The sequence below is a fragment of the Corvus moneduloides genome, chromosome 24, assembly GCF_009650955.1.
Source record: "Corvus moneduloides isolate bCorMon1 chromosome 24, bCorMon1.pri, whole genome shotgun sequence".
NCBI lineage: Eukaryota > Metazoa > Chordata > Aves > Passeriformes > Corvidae > Corvus > Corvus moneduloides.
Genome location: NC_045499.1, coordinates 853,715 through 875,404, shown reverse-complemented (window position 1 = coordinate 875,404; position 21,690 = coordinate 853,715). Strand labels below are relative to the sequence as shown.

General features: G+C 44.2%; 1 protein-coding gene across 3 annotated transcripts in view; it reads right to left on the bottom strand.

Annotated features, from left to right (window-relative positions):
* Window positions 1–21,690, bottom strand: part of CEPT1 (choline/ethanolamine phosphotransferase 1) — a 30,147-nt gene that overhangs the window by 8,005 nt on the left and 452 nt on the right. The window contains exons 1-5 of one of the 3 annotated variants that reach the window (XM_032132727.1): window positions 21,514–21,616; window positions 20,146–20,546; window positions 16,748–16,895; window positions 15,557–15,698; window positions 1,373–1,457 (exon numbers count right to left, since the gene is read on the bottom strand). In XM_032132727.1, the coding sequence (XP_031988618.1) occupies window positions 1,373–1,457; window positions 15,557–15,698; window positions 16,748–16,895; window positions 20,146–20,484 (714 nt within the window). In that variant the 5' untranslated portion in view covers window positions 20,485–20,546; window positions 21,514–21,616. Of the gene's footprint in view, window positions 1–1,372; window positions 1,458–7,872; window positions 7,958–15,556; window positions 15,699–16,747; window positions 16,896–20,145; window positions 20,547–21,513; window positions 21,617–21,690 lie in introns of those variants that run through there. The other 2 variants (XM_032132728.1, XM_032132726.1) reach the window with 2 other exon arrangements.

Here is a 21,690-nt window from a genome sequence, read left to right as displayed (position 1 = left end):
TTTGGGAGCTGCCTTAGGCAAATGCTGCTGCAACCCAGAACTTCTAATAGATGTCAAGATTCTGCTGAAAAGCATTATTGAAAAGGCTGTTATGGAGTTATTTAAGCTATTTAATAACAAGAGACCAATTTCTAAGCTCACATAAACACCACTGAATTGTGCCAGAGGTTGCTGTGGCAGCATTTTTCCCCCTTTACTATTTATTTTTAAGGGAAACTGAGAACATGAATTGAGAAATTCTCTTTGTAACACCGAATATTAAATTATAGCTGCATGGGAATGTTTGCCACACTGGTATTTTTTGAAAACTTAGCACCAATAAAGTGATGTGCAGCCTCATTTTTATTTTCTAATCAGTCCTACCCACCCTCATTCCCTTTAGATGGTATTTACTTTGCAGTTTATATAATTAATTAAGGTCTTTGGGTTTTTAAGCCTGAAAGCACAAGCAGCAAAATCAGGATGGCCACAATTAGCTCATTTGGGATCCTCTCCACATACTGTGGGTTCACTGCTCCCATTACATAGAGCAGATTAAAAATTCATCCATTTGGGGTGAAGCTTTTCAGGGACTTTTGACCATCTCTCGGTGTTATTGAAATCAAAATTTCTTTCTCCTTAAGAACTGCATTTATCAAATACAGAGAGAAGATCAATAGCCAGGAAGAAAAACTAGGAAAACCTTCCAGGAAATCAATGCTTTGGATTTTATTTCCAGTAAATTTATATATTTTGAATTTATGTATGCACATACATGCTTTTCTGTGCACAATGGCATTTTGATAGCTCAATGTGGCTTCAGTAATACTCACTCTTGTATTATTATTATTATTATCATCATTACCAAACTGTTAGCTGCCATGGCCTGGTGAGCCTATATTATATATAGATATACACACAGATACATATAAAACATCTGCAGCCAGGCTGTGCCAGCAGCTCATTTAATCAGGATCACCTGACAATCGAGGGTTTTCCCCTTGCACAAATCAAGAGTTATCAGCCACACTCAGGCCAAATTGTTTACTGATGGTTCCCAACTGCTCTCTAAGAGCCTCCCCCAAATCCTCATCCCAGTTTAATATTCCTCCACTGTTTGTTGCATGGAATTCATTCAGGTGTTGGCCAGGATTGCAATGTTTGATAGCTTTCCACCTGCGTGCAAAAGGTATAAAATAACCTTGTTTTAATGACTTTGGTACAGCCAGAATCCACAGTTCACTCTGTGTGATCTGGACTCAAAAATCTGTTTCCATTTATGAGGAAAAGTGAAACCTTCCTGCAGAAGTGAAACTGTGCCCAGATGTGCAAGAGTCCTTCAGTGACCACAGGATTATTACAAAGCATAAAGTAAGAACATGAGCAAAATTACCAGAGATTGCCAAAAAGGTGGTCCTCCAATCACTGCCAGTAAATGCAGGATTATTATGAAGATTTGTACTTCAGTCACATCAATTCTGATTAGGTACAAAAAGCCAAAAAAAAAGCAAAATTATTCAAAGCAGTTTCAAGTCAGTTATTCGCAAGCTCAGCGGCGCAGCTCTGTCATGCACAACCCCAAAAGGCTGAGGAGAAGAGGAAAAACTCACAAATAATTTAAAAGGCAAAAATGTATTTAGCTTTATTGTTCAAATTCAGAGTGATGTTGTGCTATACTTCTGTTTTACTTCACTGCAATAACAGAAATCCATTTTATCAACAGGAAACATTGGAACTCTTCACTGCCCAGTGGCAGCTGCAGAAATAAATATTCAGTTTTAACCTTGTCCACCAAAAAAAAAAAGAATTTAGTACAGATGATAAAATTCTAAAAAGATATTTTAAATCCCTATTATAGTCCCTACCCTATTTTAATATGAATATTCTCTGAATAGCATCAAGCTTTGAAAAGAGACAAATCCCTAAAGGGTTGATGGAAATGGTGCAGTGGCAGCAAGAAGAGAAACCACTTCTGGTTCCAGCAGAGCCAGGGTGAGCTGCAGGAAAGAATGGGAGAAAACAGGGAATTTATGGCTTTGTTTTAAAGAGCATGTAAAAGTCTTGGAGGTAGAAAGAGGGAAAAACAGTGTACAATGAATGCCAGAAATAGGAGTGTATAAAAATACAAGTGAAATGAAGAGGATGGACTTGCTGGTGTGATAGATATATGGGGTATAAATACACTATATATATTATAAATAGACATACACATTTTATATCTCTCTATCTGTGCATATAGATGTATGTTATGTATAACATATATATTACAGCCATATAATAGTATCTTGCCCTGAAGTGCTGCATCAAAAATAATCCTTCAAGTCAGTTTGAAACATTTCTGGCTTATTGTTATTTCCAATCAGACACTTCTACCTGGAAGACTCCAAATCACTTCCTGCACACACAGTGCTGTGCTGTGACAAAACCCTGCTGATATCACCTGCACAGGGAAGGAGCATTATGGGGTGGGCTTTCTTCTGTCTGCCTTCAATGAGCTACAGGACCATGGAATTGATTTTAGTACCAGCTCAGTGTTTCTCCACAGTCTTTGTTCCAGTTTGGGAGTGGATCCTCTCATTTGAGGATCTCCAGTCTGGCCAAAAAATATCTTTGTTTCAGCAGCAGAGCCATATGCACAAGAGTTAATTCCAAGGCTGCACCTAAATCCCATGGAGGGCATCCCCCCTGGCAGGGGGTGGACTGAGATGAGTTTTAATCCCAACTCAACCCATTCCACAATTCTTTGCTTTGTCATTTTTGTTTTCACTACACAAACCTGCAGATGGGACACCCAGGAAATAACCTTCGGGCTCCTCCTCTATTCAATTTGCTCAATAACAATCCTGCAAGGCAATCACAACTGGCTGGGGGAAAAACTAACTTCCACTGAGGGAAGAATGTTCTGAAAGATCTCTGTTTTCAGTCCTGATACAAACAAATGCAGTTAATTGAGGTACCTTGCTAGAAAAAAAATCAAAATGCTCAGCAGAGATGCACAAACCAACTGATTTAATGCAAATTGCTTCCTCCCAGCCCTTGGAGTCAGGATGGAAATGTGTTCTCAGTGTGTCCAGCCAAGGAAGGGCTGGAGCAGCTCCATTCCAGGAGCACAGGAACATGTTTTAGCCCATTTCACTACTTCTGGCAATCACCTATAGAACAGAAAGAAACGGAGAAAGTTCACAGAAACAGTGACTAATAACTCATGGAGGTGAGTCCAATTTACAGCTTCCCTTGGGCAGGAAACCAGGTTTCTTTTGGCAGCAGGAATCTTATGCACAATAAAGTAATGTCATGTATGGAAACCCAAGTTACTCTGCCAGAGAAACCTTTGCACAAGGCTGAGAGCCCAACAAATACATGGGGAGCATTGCCTGGACTGAGGTTAGGGAGACAGTTTTATCTTTACACAGCCATGGCACAACCTTTACTCCCCTGCCCAGGGCTCTGCCCTTCCAACTCAAACAGAAACAGCATCAGGCAGCCAATGATATTTGTTAAAAACTCCTCCCTGACTCACAGTATGAATCTCCTGTTGCAGAACAAATATGAGTCTTAACTTCAGTTCCACCTTAATATTCTGTATTTTTAATACCAAATGGCTCCTTAAAACAGAAGACAAAAGCATTAAGACCTACTGAGGAGAAACTAAGCACCAAACTATCACCTAAGGAAAGCATAAATTCTTAATCTCATGGAGGAAAAAGGCCTGGGAACATCCCATGCCCATTAAAACCACTGTCAGATGACTCAAAATGATAGGCTTGATATCACTGAAGCACATGCCTGATGTTGGAATTATTCAGTGAATTTTTTTACTAGATGTCAAGTGGCCTCTAGACAGAAATCTAAGAATCCAGGAATCCACAGACCAAAGCTGGACCACAGAAGGGAACAACATCTGGAAGCAGAAGCTAGAGAAGGGAGCACACTGCTCCTCTCTGCGTTTAACTCGAATTCAAGGGAACTGCAACCACAGCATGAACCAGACACATCTATGGTGCTGCTACATGCAGCAGTCATCCCAGCTTTCTTAAAATCCGACCACTTTCTTCCCCCAAAAACACCCTCTCAGCCCCACTTTCTCTCCTTGGCCAGCACCATCTCCTGGTCAGGACCATCAGTGGGCTCAGGAGAGTGGCTTGGCTAAAACAATCCGACCAAAAAAGAACTTCCTGTCCCAATTCCCAGCACATCAGCTTCCCTGGTGGTTTTTTTCGTGACCTCAGCAATGCTGTGAGGCCTGAGGAGAGGCCAGGGAAGGTCTGCTCAGCCCCTGGAAGCCACAGAACCCAACACTGAGCCAGTGGGACTGGGCAGCTCCAGAGTGGGGAGGAATAAACGGGAATGACAGTCAAGTGGATTGCTACCAGCCTTCATAAAAGTCTTAAACAGCCCCTGGAATGAAAAATAGGTGGAAGAATGCCATTATAAACCAAAGCAACAATGGTTTTGTCAAGAGAGACATGAGCAAAGGAATATCTGCCCTGCCAGGAAAGCGTTAACAGGTCAGGTGATGCAGAAGACATTCTTACACCTTAATGATTAACTTGGATTTATGCCCTGCGCCAGGTAAAATGAGCTAGCAATCAAAAAAATCCATAAAGTGCCTGGGCCACCACACTGTTTTTAAACTCTGGTAAAGCTGGGAAGTACCTAATAAAATGGGAAGGCAAAAGCAGGGCTGCAGGAAAGCACTTGCTCAGTTTGAATGGAGACTGACCAATGCCTTTCTTTTTGAGGGGAAATACATCCAGCCTGCTTTAGTGGATGGGGAATTTATTTGCAAAGCAGAGTGATAATGCTCCTGCTTCAATATGACATCATTACTACTGTACTTTATTCTACATCAAGTTCCATTGCATATTCAAGTGACTCTTCCATGGTAAAGATTAGAGAAAACACAATTTTGGAGTAATGGATCATTTATCAAATTATAGTAGAAAAATAAGGGGAAAAAAAGTAGAAAATAGGGAAAGGCCTTTGTTCCTGCAGACTGCCTCATTTAATTACTATAATTACATTTAATTACACACAAGCAGGTACAACACACAGAGCTGTAAGAAAGGAAAACCATTTCAAAGCAAGAAGGGAATCAGCCAGTTCAAAGATTCTATTTTCAACTTGTGTTTGTATTTATTTACTCATTTAAATACTACAGTGGAAATCCTAAGAAAAAACAAATGGGAAGAGCAAGCAGCATGAATTCTGCAAGCAGCTCTTAAAGCCTCTGAACTGGGATATTTTTATTAAGTGGGTTATTTTCAGGCATCACTGGAGCCACACTTCCCTCAACCTGACAGCTTTGCTGCCTGATGTTTCCTGACAACTGAGTCATGTCAGCACTGCCCAGACACTGACATTGTGCACATTGTGTGGAGGATCACTAAGCCCCATGAAGTGAAGAAAATGAAACAAACCCTTTCCCCAAGACATTCCCACACTACAATAGATGGACGGAAAGTTATTGTACGAGTTCAGTGGACACAAAGAATCAAGTTCCAAAAATCTCTTCTTCAAATAAACCAGGGCCTTTTTCATCTTCTACAAAATAAACAGAAGACCCTGAACTGAGGTTTAAGATCACCAGGAACATCCAGGCGAAGAACAAGAACAAAGAGCTGATGCTGACAACAGAGCAAAGAGCCCAGACTCATTATTTAACAAACTAAAATGCCCAGACACAACATCCAATGGCAAGGCTGGGGAGAACATTGAAAATAATGCTGAGAAATACTGATTCTGCAGCAAAGTGATGTTAGGGAAGAATAATAACCAGCAGTGCTGTAGAAGGCAGGGACAGGGCCAGGCAATGTCAGCACTGCACTGGGGGTGAACCACAGGCTGAAAACCAGAATATCTGAGGATTTAATTCAAATAAAGTCAGGGAAGGATAAAAAGTGTGAATTTTTAAATGCACATTTCAACCTCTCACTATCTGCCTAAATTCACAAGACAGGAGAACTCCTGCAGAGCTTCCAGGGGCAGCTGCAATTCCTGTGGTGACACTGCCATGGATTCTCCTGCACACACTGGAGTGCTTTCCTCTATTGACCCTCCTTTCCCTGCTGTGACAAACTGAAACGCAGATTATTTGCCAGTCTACAAACCTGTACAGTCTTCCCACATAAGAGAAGATCCAGAGAACCCCAGCCTGGTTTGAGTTAGAAAGCTCACCCTGTTCCACCCCCTGCCGTGGGCAGGGACACCTTCCACCGGCCCAGGTTGCTCCAGCCTGGTGCTTGGAGCACCCTCGAATGGTGGAAGATGTCCCTGCCATGTAACGGGATGAGCTTTAAGGTTCCTCTAAACCAAAGCATCCTGGGATTCTATGAAAATGCCCTGCCTGGCCCATCACCTCACCCCCCCCTCCCCAGCTGGCTGTAAAACCAGTGTCACCAGTATCTCCTAGGATGGCCAAGGCCTCCTGTCCCAGGGGGTACTGCAGATGGACATCTCCAGCAGCCCCAGGTCCTCTGCACCTGCCCTTCCTCCCTCCCGTCCCATGGCAAATTGTCCTCGTCCAGTTCAAACAACTTCCTTTTATCACCCATCTGAGTTATTTCCACCCCCCAGGGAATGATTTCAGAGCTCTGAGTGTTTCAGAACTACGTGATTTGATAATTCTTTCCGCCCGAAGCGACTCCTCGGTCAGTTGAGATGTTGATATCACAGGCTAAAATCTTGATTTAAGGTCTTCCTTCCTTTGGATTACTGCTTACTAAATTACCATTTCCTGACTCTATTTCCAGCCTTTCACAGATTATGAACAAAGTATTTTAAAAATTATGTCACTGATGCCACCTGACTCCCTTCAGAGCCACCCAGCTCCCAGGGTCAGCTGGAGACACACTGGGATTTACCAGATTGCTGATGGTGCTGCATCTAAAGCAGAGCTGGTAATTCATCTTCCTAAGTAACCTCCTGAAAGCAGAGATTTTGCTGAACTACTACATGAAAAAACAGAAGAACTATTAGAAAATAATTAGCATCAACACGAGTTTAACAATGGGTATGTAAACCAACCACCAAAAAAAATAACCTCACTTTTATTTAACATCTGATGCAGCTCTAAGAAAGAGATCAAAAGGCTATTCTTATATCCTCAAATATTTCAGGAAAAAGTTCAGGCTAAAAATTCATCAATAATAATCATAATCTATGAGATATTTCAAGGAATCTAACTCATTCACTTTTAATGCTAACATTTTAATGGGAGGGGACCTCAGCCACATATGTGTTAGAAAAAAAAAAAAACAAGAAGAGGCAAAATAAGGAAGAGAAGTCCTTTTTAAGGCCAGCAAACTAGAGAGGAGAAGGATTTATTTAGCACAGACATAAGGAAAAGCATTTTGAAAATAAAGACAAGCAGGAAAGGAAGTTACTCCTTCATGAAGCTACAAGCGGCAGAGCTTAAACCAGACATTTTTAACCACTAACTGGTGACTTTTGAAGTTATTACACAAAACACAGTTCCCTGAAAGAGCCAAGAAATTCTGTTTTTTTGGTGGAAAGGTACTGAAATCGCAGCAACAAAAGAAGCTTCTTCAAAAAGTAGTTCCAACAACATTATTCTACACCCACACTTAGAGCTGCTTCTACAGCCCTGCTTGGCTTTTAGGTGAAGCCAAAGCTGTGATTAAAAAAAAAGTTTAAAATCAAACTTTTGTTGAACAGGCAGGCTTTGCTTTGGCTTCAAGCAAAACGTGATGCTTTCAAAAAAATTTGTTTCCAGTTTAATCAAATTTTTCCTACTTGCTCAAATATTTTTCCTCCTTGTGTTAAACACGAAAGCAGCGGTGCAATCCCCTGGAGAAGCTGCTTTTCACAGAGCAGTGCATGACAAAGGTGCTGCCCTGCTCAGCCCATGCTGCTGCCAGGTTAAGGCTTTACCGTGTAGTTCCAGAGCCAGGGCCCCAGCGTTCCCGTGAGGAGCTGGATTATTACAGTGCAGAGCACGGACTCTGTCACATCAAATCTACGTGCGAGGGAGAGAAACGGTTCAGAACATTGTCCTGAGCACTCCTCGGAAGGGGAGCCATTAAAACATCTTCAGTCAGCGTCGGGATGATTCAAAGGGCAGGTCAGGGAAGGGATTAACGACCACAAAACCCAGGAGTATTAATGAATTAACAAAACCATTCCAGCCCACATAGTATTTTACACATTTAAATCTTCATTTAGAACTTCTGCAATTTACAGTTTTACCGTATCACTCCAACACGGGAGGAAAAACTGTCATTTGGTGTGTACATGAGGGAATAAATGAAATTCCTTGCTCTGAGTCACAGTGAATAAAATCCATAACCAAGCACAATCCAGGATTCTCATCTCCTGACCTCACGTTCGTGTCTCCAAATGACACTGAATATACGAATTCTTTAGCTGCATGTTTCAGTGGAGCACAAGTGCAGATTGTATTTCAGTTTGACACCTCTGAGGGAAAGGAAGAAGTTCTAACTTCCTTCCTTTGCAGCTCCGTGGCAAATAATGCTCCAAGAAGTGAGCTCTGGACCCCTGCTCAGGGGTAATCACACTCCATTCTGTATATATTTATTTTTCACCCCTGACAGAAAGGGATGAAAAAATATGCTGGAGTCAACAGAGCCATAGAAACCACCCTTTCTCCCAATACACAGCCATAAATCTGCATTTTACCCTAACAAAAGGATTTTAAAATGGGATGAAATTAAAAAAAAAAAAAATCAAACCATCTAGATTAAAAAGAAAATAATTCAGCAGCAGCAGGTTCAGCCAGAACACAGCTCCTGTTTATTGCTGTGCTTATCAGAGTATGCTGGAACAGATACCACCATGCCAAGGGATGTAAAACGGGCACCACAGAAAGATCGTTGTGGCCCCACTGCCAGGGCTCAGGTGCAGTGATGATGTGCAGACCCCAGACCTGAGGAGAGGGGCCACTGAAGTTCAGCCTGATAAGCATTTTCAGTTTAATTACCACAGCACATAGCACAGTAAATAGCTGGGAGAGGCAATAGTTGGGATTTTACGGAATACAGGAAGAGAAAGCCCCATGGCCGAACCCCACAGCTACTTTGGTGCTTTACAACAGCTGCAGTTTCTATTCCTTTTTTCCTATGTTATTTTAGGTGATATTTGTAATTCAGACATGGATCCATTTTCTAATCATCATCTGGGAAGTTTAAGAAGGGGCATCGACCTCAACATGTGCTTCACTCCCCAGAGATGCTGGCACTGACAATCCCTGTGCCTGCTCTGCTGGGAGCCCAGTCAGGCTGCTGAGTCTGGAGCCAATTAGCACACAGGGGATTAGTGCTGCATCCAGAACGTTCCCTTGTCAGTGCTAACTTATTGAGTGTGTTCCATGGGCAATCCTTAAAAGGCCCTGTTTGACTGAACAAGTCATTAGACAATTCAAGAGCCACCAGTGGCTCAGGGCTCAGAGACAGCTGCAGTCAGTCCCTTCCTTGTGCTAACAGGGAACCCAAACTGAATTCAAATTGAGAGACTTCCTGAGAAAATGATCCAACGACAACAGGAAACAGACACTTACACTGGAGATGGCCCTGAAATCAAGTCAATCACTAGCAATACAGCTGATCTAATACAGCTTTTTAAGGCTGTGTGAAACTATGGGGGAGGTTTGTGCACCATCCTGCCCCTCCTCTCCAGCACACAGAACTTCATGAAAAAGTCCCAGATCGCAGCAGACAAGAAAAACACTCCTGCCTCAACAGAAAACAGAAGTTACAGGGCTGGAAAACTCACAGGGATCCATCCACCAGTTAATGCTCTGGTCTGGAAAATGACGATTCTTCCATCTGTCTTGCCCATATCTACTGAGCGTGCAAGTGGGATTACTAAGGCTGGGCAATGAACTGGGAATCTGAGCAGGAGATAAAGGGCTGTTTTCTTAATGGAACCATAGCAGCAAGAAAGAATGTTCAACATCAGAACACGAGAGAAAGAAAGGCTGAGAGTCCCATGCTAGAAGTGCAAATGTTTAGTTATAAAGTTATTAGAGCTTTATCCTAACTCATTCCAAACCAGCAGTTTCACTTGGATGCAATGAAATACAACAGCATGAATAAAGCAAACTGTACAGAAAAAATGAGAACATGAATTAGAATTATTTCCAGCACCACGAAATTCATGTTGAGGGAAAAATAATATTAAAAATGAGCCCCTTTCCTTGTTATAACACACCTCCAATATGTAAATTTTTCCTTCTGCAGCTCACAGAGGTAAATAGAAGTTGCACAGGTCAGGCAATAGCCATGTGCTTGTTATGTTGTAGTTCATTATTTCACAGAGCAGTGAGAACTCCAAGGATTTATCAGAACAATCAGGAGCAGCATCTCCACACGTGACCAATGGAATCGTGGCTGAAAACGCTGTTAAGGGACTTGTGGGAGGAAGAGGAGGAGGAAGTGGAAAACCCCCCCACACCTCTTCCAGGAGCCCTCGGCAGCTGCACAGGTTTCTGTGATGCTGCCAGTGTGACTGAGAGAGCAGGAGCTGCAGGTCAGCAGCACCAAACTTCACACCCACCACAAAGACACTTCAACACGTGCTGCTTGCAAGCACAGAGAACCCAACACCCCCTGACATCAACAGAGGCTCTACTTAGCCTCAGACTCTCCTCTGCAAATAACCTGGGTGTAAAAGTTCTCCAAGAAAACTTTTGGAAAAACTCCTAAGATGGAAAGCTTTAAGCTCTGCAATCATGGGGATTATTGCCTTATCTCAGAGTGGAGATCCTGAGGCTGTTCCCAGGAGTAAGAACTCAATGTGCTAAACTCTGACTTGGAAGGTTTCCATCCCTGTATTTCAGAATTTGGTGTGCGTTGTCTATCCAAGACAAAACACCAACTCCTCCTCTGCCAAGGCTGAAGAGGAAGGTTGGCTTAGCTGCTTTCTGAAATCCAGCCTCATTTCCTCACCTCTCCTTTGGACCTTCGTGGCAGGAGTGGTGACAGGGCTCAGGTGAACCAACCCAACCTTCCCCCTTCCTGAACCAACTCATGATCCCCCAGGCTCTGGGGCCTGTACAGCTGCTCCAGAGTCACTGAACAGGAATGTTCCCCCAAATTCTCCAACTCTCCTCAAGAAAGGCTGTTTTGTTCAGCAGTCTGAATTCTTTTGCTTTCTCTGGGGATTATTATTCAAACAGCAAAGTAACCATTTTTAACTTTTCAGTTATATGAAAGCTGGTAAAAACTGATTCGTCCTCTCATATTTATGATATGCCTTTGTGAAGCCTCCTTGGAAACTAATTTCCATCTCATTGTGTCTACATTTACACATATATACACAGCTGTAATTCCTACCCTTACCAACTTTTAGTATTTCCATTTAAAAAGGCTGGAATAAACAAGATAATGCAGTAACTTGAAGGAGAAATGCTGGAGACCATGGTACAGCAGCACACTCATGTCTCTGGATGGACCCTTGAGTGTTCAGTGCCCACGGGGTTTTTGCAATACCATTCAGCCCCTCCAGCACTTCCATCACAAACAAGTGCACCAGGACTTTACCTGAGCAGTTTGTGTCTCATGTCTCTCAAGAAAACACCCAGGCTGGACAAGGGGGAATGGCTTCCCACTGCCAGAGGGCAGGGTTAGATGGGATATCGGGGAGAAATTGTTCCCTGTGAGGGTGGTGAGGCCCTGGCACAGGGTGCCCAGAGCAGCTGGGGCTGCCCCATCCCTGAAGTGTCCAAGGCCAGGCTGGACGGGGCTTGGAGCAGCCTGGGACAGTGGAAGGTGTCCCTGCCATGGCAGGGGTGGGACTGGATGAGTTTAAGGTCCCTTCCCACCCAACCAATTCCATGATTCTGTGATTCTGAGCTGTGCTGCAGAATCCAGCTTTGACAGGGACGGATGGCTCTGACCCCCTGGATGTGGGACAGCCCCTGCAGTCAGGCTGTGCTCTGACCTTGTGCAGCTGGAAACACCGTGAGCCTGCACACACCTGCTTGTCCTCCTGCACTTCCTGCAGGGACCAGGACCACTACTGAATCCAAGTGGGATAACCCTGCATTGGGGAAGAACCAGGTGATCACACCTGGGCTCCAGATAACATCAGGAAAATCCTTTCAGGATTTGTGCTCCGTATTCCCTAATGATCTGTTTTCTGCAGCATGTTCCTGAAGTATCAGACCTGCTTCCACAAGGACACAAGAAGGTCCATCGGGTCTTACCACTTTGATTTTTGGGATATGCAGGATAAAAGTCTCTGTTTCCAAAGCAGAGGTGTCCCAGTGACAGCACAGCTGCCCCAATACAGGACTCAGCACATGCTGTGCTGCAGCACAGCAAATCCACAACCCAGACAAACCAGTTCCTGTGCTGGAAACCAGGTCAGGAGAACCAAGTCATTATCTGGGCTGTTTCAACACCAAGTGTCTCTGCCATTAAAAATCACATTTTTCTTTCTCGAATGTGCCAAGTATTCCTGTTCTTCCATAAGATCATTCTCAGATCAAGTGTTTAAGTAAAACTTCTGCATTTACCTCTACCCCTGCTGTTTCCTGCTGCCTTTGCACTGCTGGTATCATTACAGTGACTCTCCTGGAGCCTGCTCCACTTGCCTTGAGACACTTCCTGCTTCCTCTGGGGGAATTTTTAAGCAATACTGACCTCTAGCTATTTATTTGAGCTGTTCAACCAACACCAGTTGCTTTTTGAAGAAAGCAGTGCTTGCCAGGATCTAATGGAATTATGTGATCATTTGAAGATGGAGACAGATGACAGGACCTCATTGACTCAACTGATTATTCTACATCCTGGAGCAGCACAGGGATCACCCCAGAGCTGTCAGGGAGAAGACAAAGAAGTGACACAGCTGATGGATTCAGTAATTGGGCCCAACTGAAGTTTTCCTCCTCCACCTGCAGAATTCTGTAGGAGTCTTGCAGAATGGATCCCATTTCCTCCTCCCTCGGGGGAACTGATCTTGCCCTGCAGTCTGACATGCTCTGCTCAGCTTCAGACTTGCCAAGGCTGGTGCAGTGACACCAGACAGAATCATGGAATTGTGAATGTTGGAAAAGCCCCCCAGGATCATCAAGTCCAGCCTGACCAATCCCCACCCTGCCACCAGCCCTGAGCACTGAGTGCCACATACAGTTGTTCCTTGTGCACCTCCAGGGATGGGGACTCCACACCTCCCTGGGCAGCCCCTTCCAATGCCTGACCACCCTTTTCAGGAAGAAATTCCTCCTGATGTCCAACCTGAACCTCCCTGGCCCAGCCTGAGGCCGTTCCCTCTCCTCCTGTCCCTGTTCCCTGCCAGCAGAGCCCGACCCCCCCGGCTGCCCCCTTCTGTCAGGGACTTGTGCAGAGCCACAAGGTTCCCCCTGAGCCTCCTCTGCTCCAGGCTGAGCCCCTTTCCCAGCTCCCTCAGCCGCTCCTGGGGCTCCAGCCCCTTCCCCATACATGAACCACACACTGTTCCACCAGCACACGCTTTGTTTGACACACTGATTGTCCTGGTTGTTTTAAGACAGACTTTTCCAGCAAGCCAGGCTGATTCTATAACTGAACATTTCAGGCCTGTGTGGAAAGAGTGAAATACAGTCTCTCCCTTTAGCACCCTCTGCTCTTCCCCAAGTCATTTGATTATCGAGTTCTCTCTGCACTGAAATACAATTTCTTGGACACATCACAAATAGAGTAAGTGATAACTGTCTGCTCCTTCCTGCTGCTTCGGAATTAAGGCAAATCAAAACCACCATCACATTCCCCAAAACATCCCTACTACACCATCTCTGAGGATTTTTGAGAGTCACTACATGGGATACACAGACAGGAAAAACCTCCTGTGCACAAGGATCTTTCTGGGTCCTTTCAACAGCTGTCTCTGATCCCCCTTATTCAGGATTAAGGACACCTAAGTCTGTGCACTCCTGTGAATCTGAAAGGGTTGATAAAATACCTTTTTTTCAGTCTTAGATTAGTGAAACAAAAGCTTCATAAAAAAAGTGTCAAACAGTCAATCTGTTAACTGGATAAATAGCCTCATGGGTTTTGCATTAAAATGAACATCAGCTTGTAACAGTCTATTAACCTTGTGACACAGGGCAAAATAAAGAACAAATGTGTTTACTACACAGTGCTGTGATATCTAAATTAATGATACACACATTTAGGTGCTTATTGCCTGCTCTGAATTAGCTACATATTAACGGTCATCACATTCTTATAAGGCCAGGCAGAAACATCTAATTTGCTGAAAAATGCCTCCAAAATACAGACTCCTAACAAAGGAATGTTCCAGTGAACACCAGCACTGACCCAAACACTCCTCTGCAGCACAACAGCTGCAATTTGGGGGGGCTGATACTTCCATCTGTAAAGTCAAGCACATGTCAAGGTCGGGCTCTTTTGTTCTTTGATCAATAACCAGAAATCTTTGATTATCAGGGCCTTGTAAAGTTCAAAGGGAGCTAAAAGCATTCAGACCTTTGGTACAGCATGAGACTCCTAAAACAGGAAAATATTTGAGCCACATGTCTTATTATAAAGGTTTAAGTACCAGCATGGGATAGTTGGATAGTTTCACTCAATCTGCTTCAGTGTAGTCAGAGTGGGAGGAGAAATCTAGATTTTCTTCTTTTTTTCCTCCAATAGACATTTAAAACTGATCCAACATCTTAAATTTTTGATCAGAAACACAGAAGTTTCTCAAGAGAATCTACAGTATCAAAACAGTATCCTGCCAATAAAAGCTGTCATATACAAGAGGCCCATAGTTGTACTGTTTTAGCAGTATCTGGGTACCTATAACCAGCAATTATAGACCATAAATAAGTCTATTAGACATTTGTAGGTACTTGCTGTAGAATTGTTTCAAAATCCCACAAACTAAGGGCAAATTTCACTTTCCAGATGCAAAAAAAAAAAAACCTTCTGCAGTGCATTTATTTGAAATATATTTGTTAACTCTATGAATGCAAACACAGAATCAATTCTCAACATAGAATGCATTTATTTCCCCATTAAGGTTAGAGAATCCCACAGCTCACCAAGTCCTTGTGTTGTACCTCCCACCCACCCTCATCCAGCAGGAAGCAGGATTTCAGCTCCTGACCTTGGCATTGCAGTTTTGGTTCCATTATTGACAGAATCACAATGTGCACTAACCAAAAGGGATTCAGAACTTTAAATGGGAGGCACAATGGCAATTAATAAAGTGTATTTTAAGAGTTATGGTTAATATTAGCAATTAACTGCACATCACAATCAAGATGTATCAAGACAGAGTTCAATGAATGCTAAAGCCAGACTGCCACCATCTGACCAGAGCATTCCAGTCTTGGGATAAAACACCAGGTACTTTCCATTACTTACTTAGCTTTACATCACATCAAAAGCTCTAATTACCTAACAGGCCAAAAGGATATTTTACTACTCCTAACACAAACTATGGGACATTCAGTAATAATTACAGATCCAACAGCTGCCACAAGCTCTAAGTGCGTCTCTATGGATAGAAACAATTTGCTACTGCTCTGAGGAGCTGCACTATGCCCACACAAGGTGCAATTCAGGAGGACAGGGTGCCTTTCCCCTTCTCTCAGGCAGGTACTTACATGCCGAAGCGCAGCGTCCCCGAGACGTACGTCTGCCAGTGCGCGCAGTAAAACATGAACGTCCCAGCAAAACAACAAAAGAACATCCAGTCAGGGTTGGTGCCCAGCTGCACAGCAATACAAGTTCCCAAAACCACAAAGACTGCAGAAGAAAATCAGTCACAGAGTGAAAAGGGTGGATGTGCGTAAGGATCCTCACCAGAGCAAAGCTAACAACAGGGCCCAGAGGAGGGACAGTGGGAAGGTTATCCTGGCATGGTTATTTCACAGACATGAGATTAACACTTCCACTTGAAAAAATACAGGCTGTACAATGCAATTCAATCCATATCAGTGATTAAAAGCCATCAATATTAAGGGTTTCTAAGTCTCCTACATTTTTATGCCCAATCTCATTAAGGGACTTCAGTGATTTCTGCAGCTGCAGCCTGCAGCAAGTTTTGGGGTTTTCTCCTGCATTTGCCAGATATTTTTCCCTGTTTTCTGAATTTTTCTGATGCCATTAAGAAAATCGAAGGTCTGGATCCATTCGGGATGTGTAACATATCTACGCTTTCCCCTCCACCCTCTCCATACACAACTTTGATAAAGAATTCATAACATTTAAAGCATAAGACCTTTAGCATTTAAGGAACCCAAAACACCCAATCAGGAGTTGGACTCGATGATCTTGTGGCACCCTTGCAACGCAGGATATTCTATGATTTTACAGTTTTTTTCCAACGGGGTTAAACTTCAGGCTGGCTCAATGAGCTCCACCTACCCAGGAACTGACTTGGACAACTCTAATCTTAATCTCTGACTTGTGAAATCCCACTGCTTAGGCTTAGACTCGTCTTGATATCACTCTGTATCAAGTCAATATGAAATAATACAGCAGAGTATTCTGACAACTTCTTACAGAAAACACTTTAGAACCAAGACTCTGCTAAAGCATCAAAGAGAAGCGCTGGCTCAAGTTAAATGAGTCACATGCTTAGTTTTGTTTTCAGTGTAACACAAGAGAAGACATTCAGCTGATCCAGAGCACTGTCTATGGAAAGAAAGGTGACTTTCTTGGTTGAAAGTGATACATTCAGCACTATCAGTTGTCCTTTCTTCAGTAAAGAAGCTTTTTTATTGTATTGTAGATTTGATCCCTGAAACAGAGTCATTTAATCCTCCTACTTCAATTAAAAATGACAATAATACCTGTGGACAGTGAATCACAGCCATGATCAAAAAGCTCTCCTAACGGAGTGCTGCTATTTGTCCTTCTTGCTTGTTTTCCATCTATAGCATCCAGGGACTGGTAGATGAAAAGGCCACAAGCACAAGCAATATATGCCCATGGAGGTGCCTAAGAGAGAAAGGCAATCACAATAAGGTTTAAAAAAATCTTTAGAAAGAAGCCTGCAGCTGAGCTGTCCCACAGCCTGACACTACAGCTCTCCCTTTGCACATACGTCCTCCTCGCCCAGGGACCTCTGAGCAGCTGGTCCTTGCAAGGACAGACAGAATGGGTTGTGACATGTGGAATGTAAATAAACCAGTAACAGATTAATAGCTACAGCCTCTGCTCTAAAGCAGGAAGCTGCACTGTACAGCTGGAAAAATTCTAATACTGCATTTGCAAAGTGGTGCAGAACCAAATCCTTGTTAAATACATGCAAATTGTCCCAGTGATTTCAGAAACTTGGGAACTTTTAGCCCCCACCTTTGTCACAAACAGAGCTCATCTACACCAGCCCTCCACCACTCACCAGTTGAGAACTGTGTCACTGCCAGTGACTTTGAGTCCAAGAACATTTCCAGAGTTCTGCAGCACAGCCCCTCCACCACCAACTGTTCCCTCCAGTACGAGGCACCAGCAGCTTTGCCAAATCTACGTCAAGAACCCTGAATAGTCACGTCCATGACAGCAACTTTTACTCTGACAGAAATACAAACAATGCCAAAGCCCTGCTAGAGCAAAGATTACAATCCAAGCTTTTTTATGCTTTTTGAAGCATAAACCCTTAAGAACATAAAAGTCACAGCGTTGCCATTACTCTGTCTCAGTTTACACATCCATAAATCAGATATTATTGGCTATTTTGCAATCTTCACATTTGACACACTTTACAGAAGTGAGCATTTATGAGCAGCTTTATTTTACAGACCACACCAACGAAATCCAAATACAGCTTACTCAAGCTGACCTGCCTCTCATAAAGCCCTGGAGTCCAGCTGATTTTGGCCAACACAACCATGACTAATTTGTAGCACGTCAACCTAAATATATTTCCTTCTACAGCTTGCATTGCTCCTGTATTTACCAAAACAGTTCATTCTGCCCCAAAAGCTGCCATTGTGCTCTGCTTTCAGCAGTGTCTGTACAAACAGCACAAGGAGAGAAAGGGGAAACGTGTCACCCAAGAGCAGAGCACCATATTTAGCCAAGGTTCTGATGCTGCAGAATTCCACCCCATTTTTATCCCTCATGTACAGATTTTATCTGCCACAGCTAAGTTATATTGCATCACCCTGAAGGTTTCTCTATAAACTTAAAAATCAGTCTGCTGGCTCTCCTTTCTTAAAAGCTCCTTTCATTAGCAGTGTAGGTGTTTCCACTTAGACCTATTTATATCCCAGTAAGATTTCACAGCTCCCTCTCTATCCAGATAATTTTCCTTTTTTTTTTTTTTTTTTTTTTTTTTTAACTCAGGTACCATTCCATCAGTCAGCACTTTTCCTCCTCCCAGCTAAGCAGGAAGTATTTGCATCTCCTTTTCTCTCGGGCTGCACGAGGCCCTGAGCAATAGCTCTGCCCTGGCTGCACCTTTGAGCAACAGGAAGGGACGAGTCACTCTTGAAAAAAAGCAGAACTAAGGCTGGGGTACAAGGAGGAGAAAATTTACATCAGAAATCAATAGTGCTTTGGGGGGGAGGAGGAGGAGAAAGTCTGTTCCTGGAGTTTCAGAGCCCCATTTTCTTCCCCAGAGAGCTCCTTGACACTTAAAAAGCACCTCCCTGGTCATGCTGTGCCATGTGGCAAATCAGATCAGGCTGGAAGCTGCCTCAGCACTAAGTTATTTTTCAGTTCAAGTGAGGATAAAATCTCGTTCACCTCGCACAAAGTACTTCTCAAATTGTTAAACACCAAAGAGTGCCTTAACACAGCAGCCTGCAGCTAACTCTGACTTTCTGATGCTCTGAGTACAGCTACCCGGGAACTTCAGAAATTTAATTACCAACCAAAACACAACTGTTCTCCAAATTCTAAATTCTGCTCTGGTTCAGTGACCCAAACCAGCTCTGGGTTCAAACCGAATTTCAGGGCCTGAGTCCCCACATAACCCTGCTCAGAAGTAAACACAAGTTAAACCAACCCACACCATAATGCCACGGCCTGGAAAAGGAAGGAGCTGCTCCAAGTATTCCCTGCTCAAACTGAATAGTCACTGTTTATCTTACACCTGCCAAATTCCAGAGGTTATTGTGAAATAACCTATTTCAACAGATTTCTAGGGGAGGCAAACATCCCTTCCCCATGTCATAGATGGAGCAGGGATGCAGTGCTGACTGTGCCAGCCTACGTGGGGTTTTGGAGTCTGGTGGGGAACAAACTGCATCCTGCTGGACTCCCAATCCCAGCTGGGAGACTTGGTTAGGAAGGGGTTCAGATATTGTAAAAGCTGGAACTCTTTGAGACATTCCCAGCTATTTGGTGTGTAACACATTTCTAATACCAAATAATTCCCTTTCTCAGTATACACACATAAAAGCAGCTTTTAAGATTGAACATTCAAGTGAAAGCTTTTCCAGTGCACAAAAATGAAAGTCTTCAAGTGCCTTATGAGGTAACTGGTGACAGAGAGAAGTTGAAATGCCTCAAAAGGACTTTTGTACCCCTGAAATCAGGTTAAAACAGCTCTGCTTAAGGCAGGTCAGGAGCTTTTAGTGCATTCAGAACAAAGAATAAAACCACCAACTTTTATCTGGCCTCCTCACAGCATGGCCACAGGTCAGGAACACAACTCCATGTTCCCACAGCTCCACCACACTGTGCCAGGACACAGAACCTGCTGGGGCCCAGGAAGGTGTCCCTGTGGCTCCCTGAGCTCAGTTTGGTCACACCAGCTTTGATATCTCAAGTGGCACCACTCTGGAGCTCAGTGCCTTGGCTCTGGTGCAGCCCCAGCATGTCCAACCCACCCAGCTCATGTGGCAACTCAGATCTCAGAGCCGAGGGGGGGTCACCCTGTCACAGGCACAGAAGGTAAACAGGCACCAACTCCTCCTGCCACGCAGGCCAGGCAGCTGCAGAGCCACTGCTCCAACTCCTGGTGGGGCTGAGCTTTGTGCAGCAGATCTCCCACGGCTGTTTTGGTGTCAGACCCTGCTCCACATGGGTGTGTTTGCCCCAGGAACTGCTGTCTCACTCCAGCATCCACACGTGCTCTCTCTGCAAGCCAGCATCACAGAGAGGCACAAACATTTACAGAGAACAGGTTACAAGGACGAGGACTGCAGGCTGAACAGCAAGAACCAGCTCTCCCCAAAGCAACAACCCACCCAAAACCAGCGACAGCCACCAAAACAAAGACTGTCAGGAGTCCTTAACTCACCTGTTCTGTAGCTGTTGGGCAGTAACATACTAGTAGCAGAGTTGTAAATATATTTATTAACAGTCCGATGATGGTGATCAGGTTGGGGGCAATCCAGGCTGGAACTCTCCCAACTAACCATTCCCAGTAGCCCTGCATGAGGGGCTCGAGCAGGGACCGTCCGGCACTCTGGTATTTGTGCTCCTCTAACCGTTTGAGCTGGTGCTTAGACAGGGGCGGCGTGGGCAGCTGCACCAGCTTGCTGAGCACGCAGGCGGCGGCGGGGCCGTGCCCACAGCCCGCGGGGCCCTCCAGGTGCGACTCCCCACATCGCCTCTTGATGCTCCGGTGCCCACTCATGGGTTGGGTGGCCTAGAAATTGTCTTGGGCAGGCAGCAGCTGGGCTGGAGAACCATAAGATCCTGCGACACAAAGGGGTGAGACACACCTGAGCGCACAACCGAGATTTTAGCATATCAAAAGTTTCCACGTGCTGCCCTAAAGAGCATTTCATTTGCCAGCAGCAAAGCAAGACAATTTTATAGGATTACCCCCCTGAAAGAGAAAGTTATTTGGAGAATTGCTGAAGGAACAACAAGAAATGAGCGTTCCCAATGCAGCTGTAAAACCCTGCATCCACCAGCCAAAACTCCAGCAGCAGCAGAAACTGCCAGCACAGCAGTGAGTTGTGTTATAGACTGGGGCACAGCCAGTCCCCTCACACCTCTCCCAGGACAGCATGTGACACCACTCAGGTCATCAACTGACAGCACTAAAAACTGTGCCAACACTGAGAAGTCTTAAGTTAAATTAGTTCGGAGCAGCTTTGTCTCCGTGGTGATGCTGAACAACCACCTAAAAACAGTTATGCACAGGTTTTTTTTCAGATTTATGTTTGTTATTTCAGTTTTGCTGGAGCTTTTTTCTGCTCCAAATTTAACCCAGCTCATTGTCTGTTCAATTTTCAAGATATACAAGAAACAAGCTTTAGCTGGCCAGAGACAGCATGAGGCAGTTGGGAAAAGAAAATACAGGGTCAGGAACAGCTCTTCCAGCACAAACAAAGACCCTCACAATGTTCCATCTCCCTTGAAAGCAGGTGACCAGACAGATGTAACTCTCCACAGGAAGTAGAGGAGCAGTAGAGAAAGAAGACTAAAATAAGAGTTTGCTATTTATCTGTAGGAGACAACCAGAAAAAAAAAAAAAAAAAAGAAAAAGAAAACCTCTGCTTTATTTGCTGGTTGAAGTCCAGCAAATAAAGCAGAGAAAGGAAGAAGACAGAGAGCTCCAAAGCCATCCATACTGCACAGGCAGAGAAAACAAGCTGTGCAAATCAAAGGTCACCACTGGCCCAAGAACAGGCGCTCTCAGCTCCACTCTCCACACCTTCAGCAAGGCAAATTCCAGCAGTGAAAAGCCACCTCAGGCGGCCCCGTCAGAGGGAGGAGAAGAGAAAGTGGCAGGGCCTTGGCAGTGCTCGATAAGCTCGGGGAGGAAACAGAGCTGCACCTCTCCAATCACCAGGAGACCAGACTTAGTCACCGCGGAGGTCCCTGTGGGTGT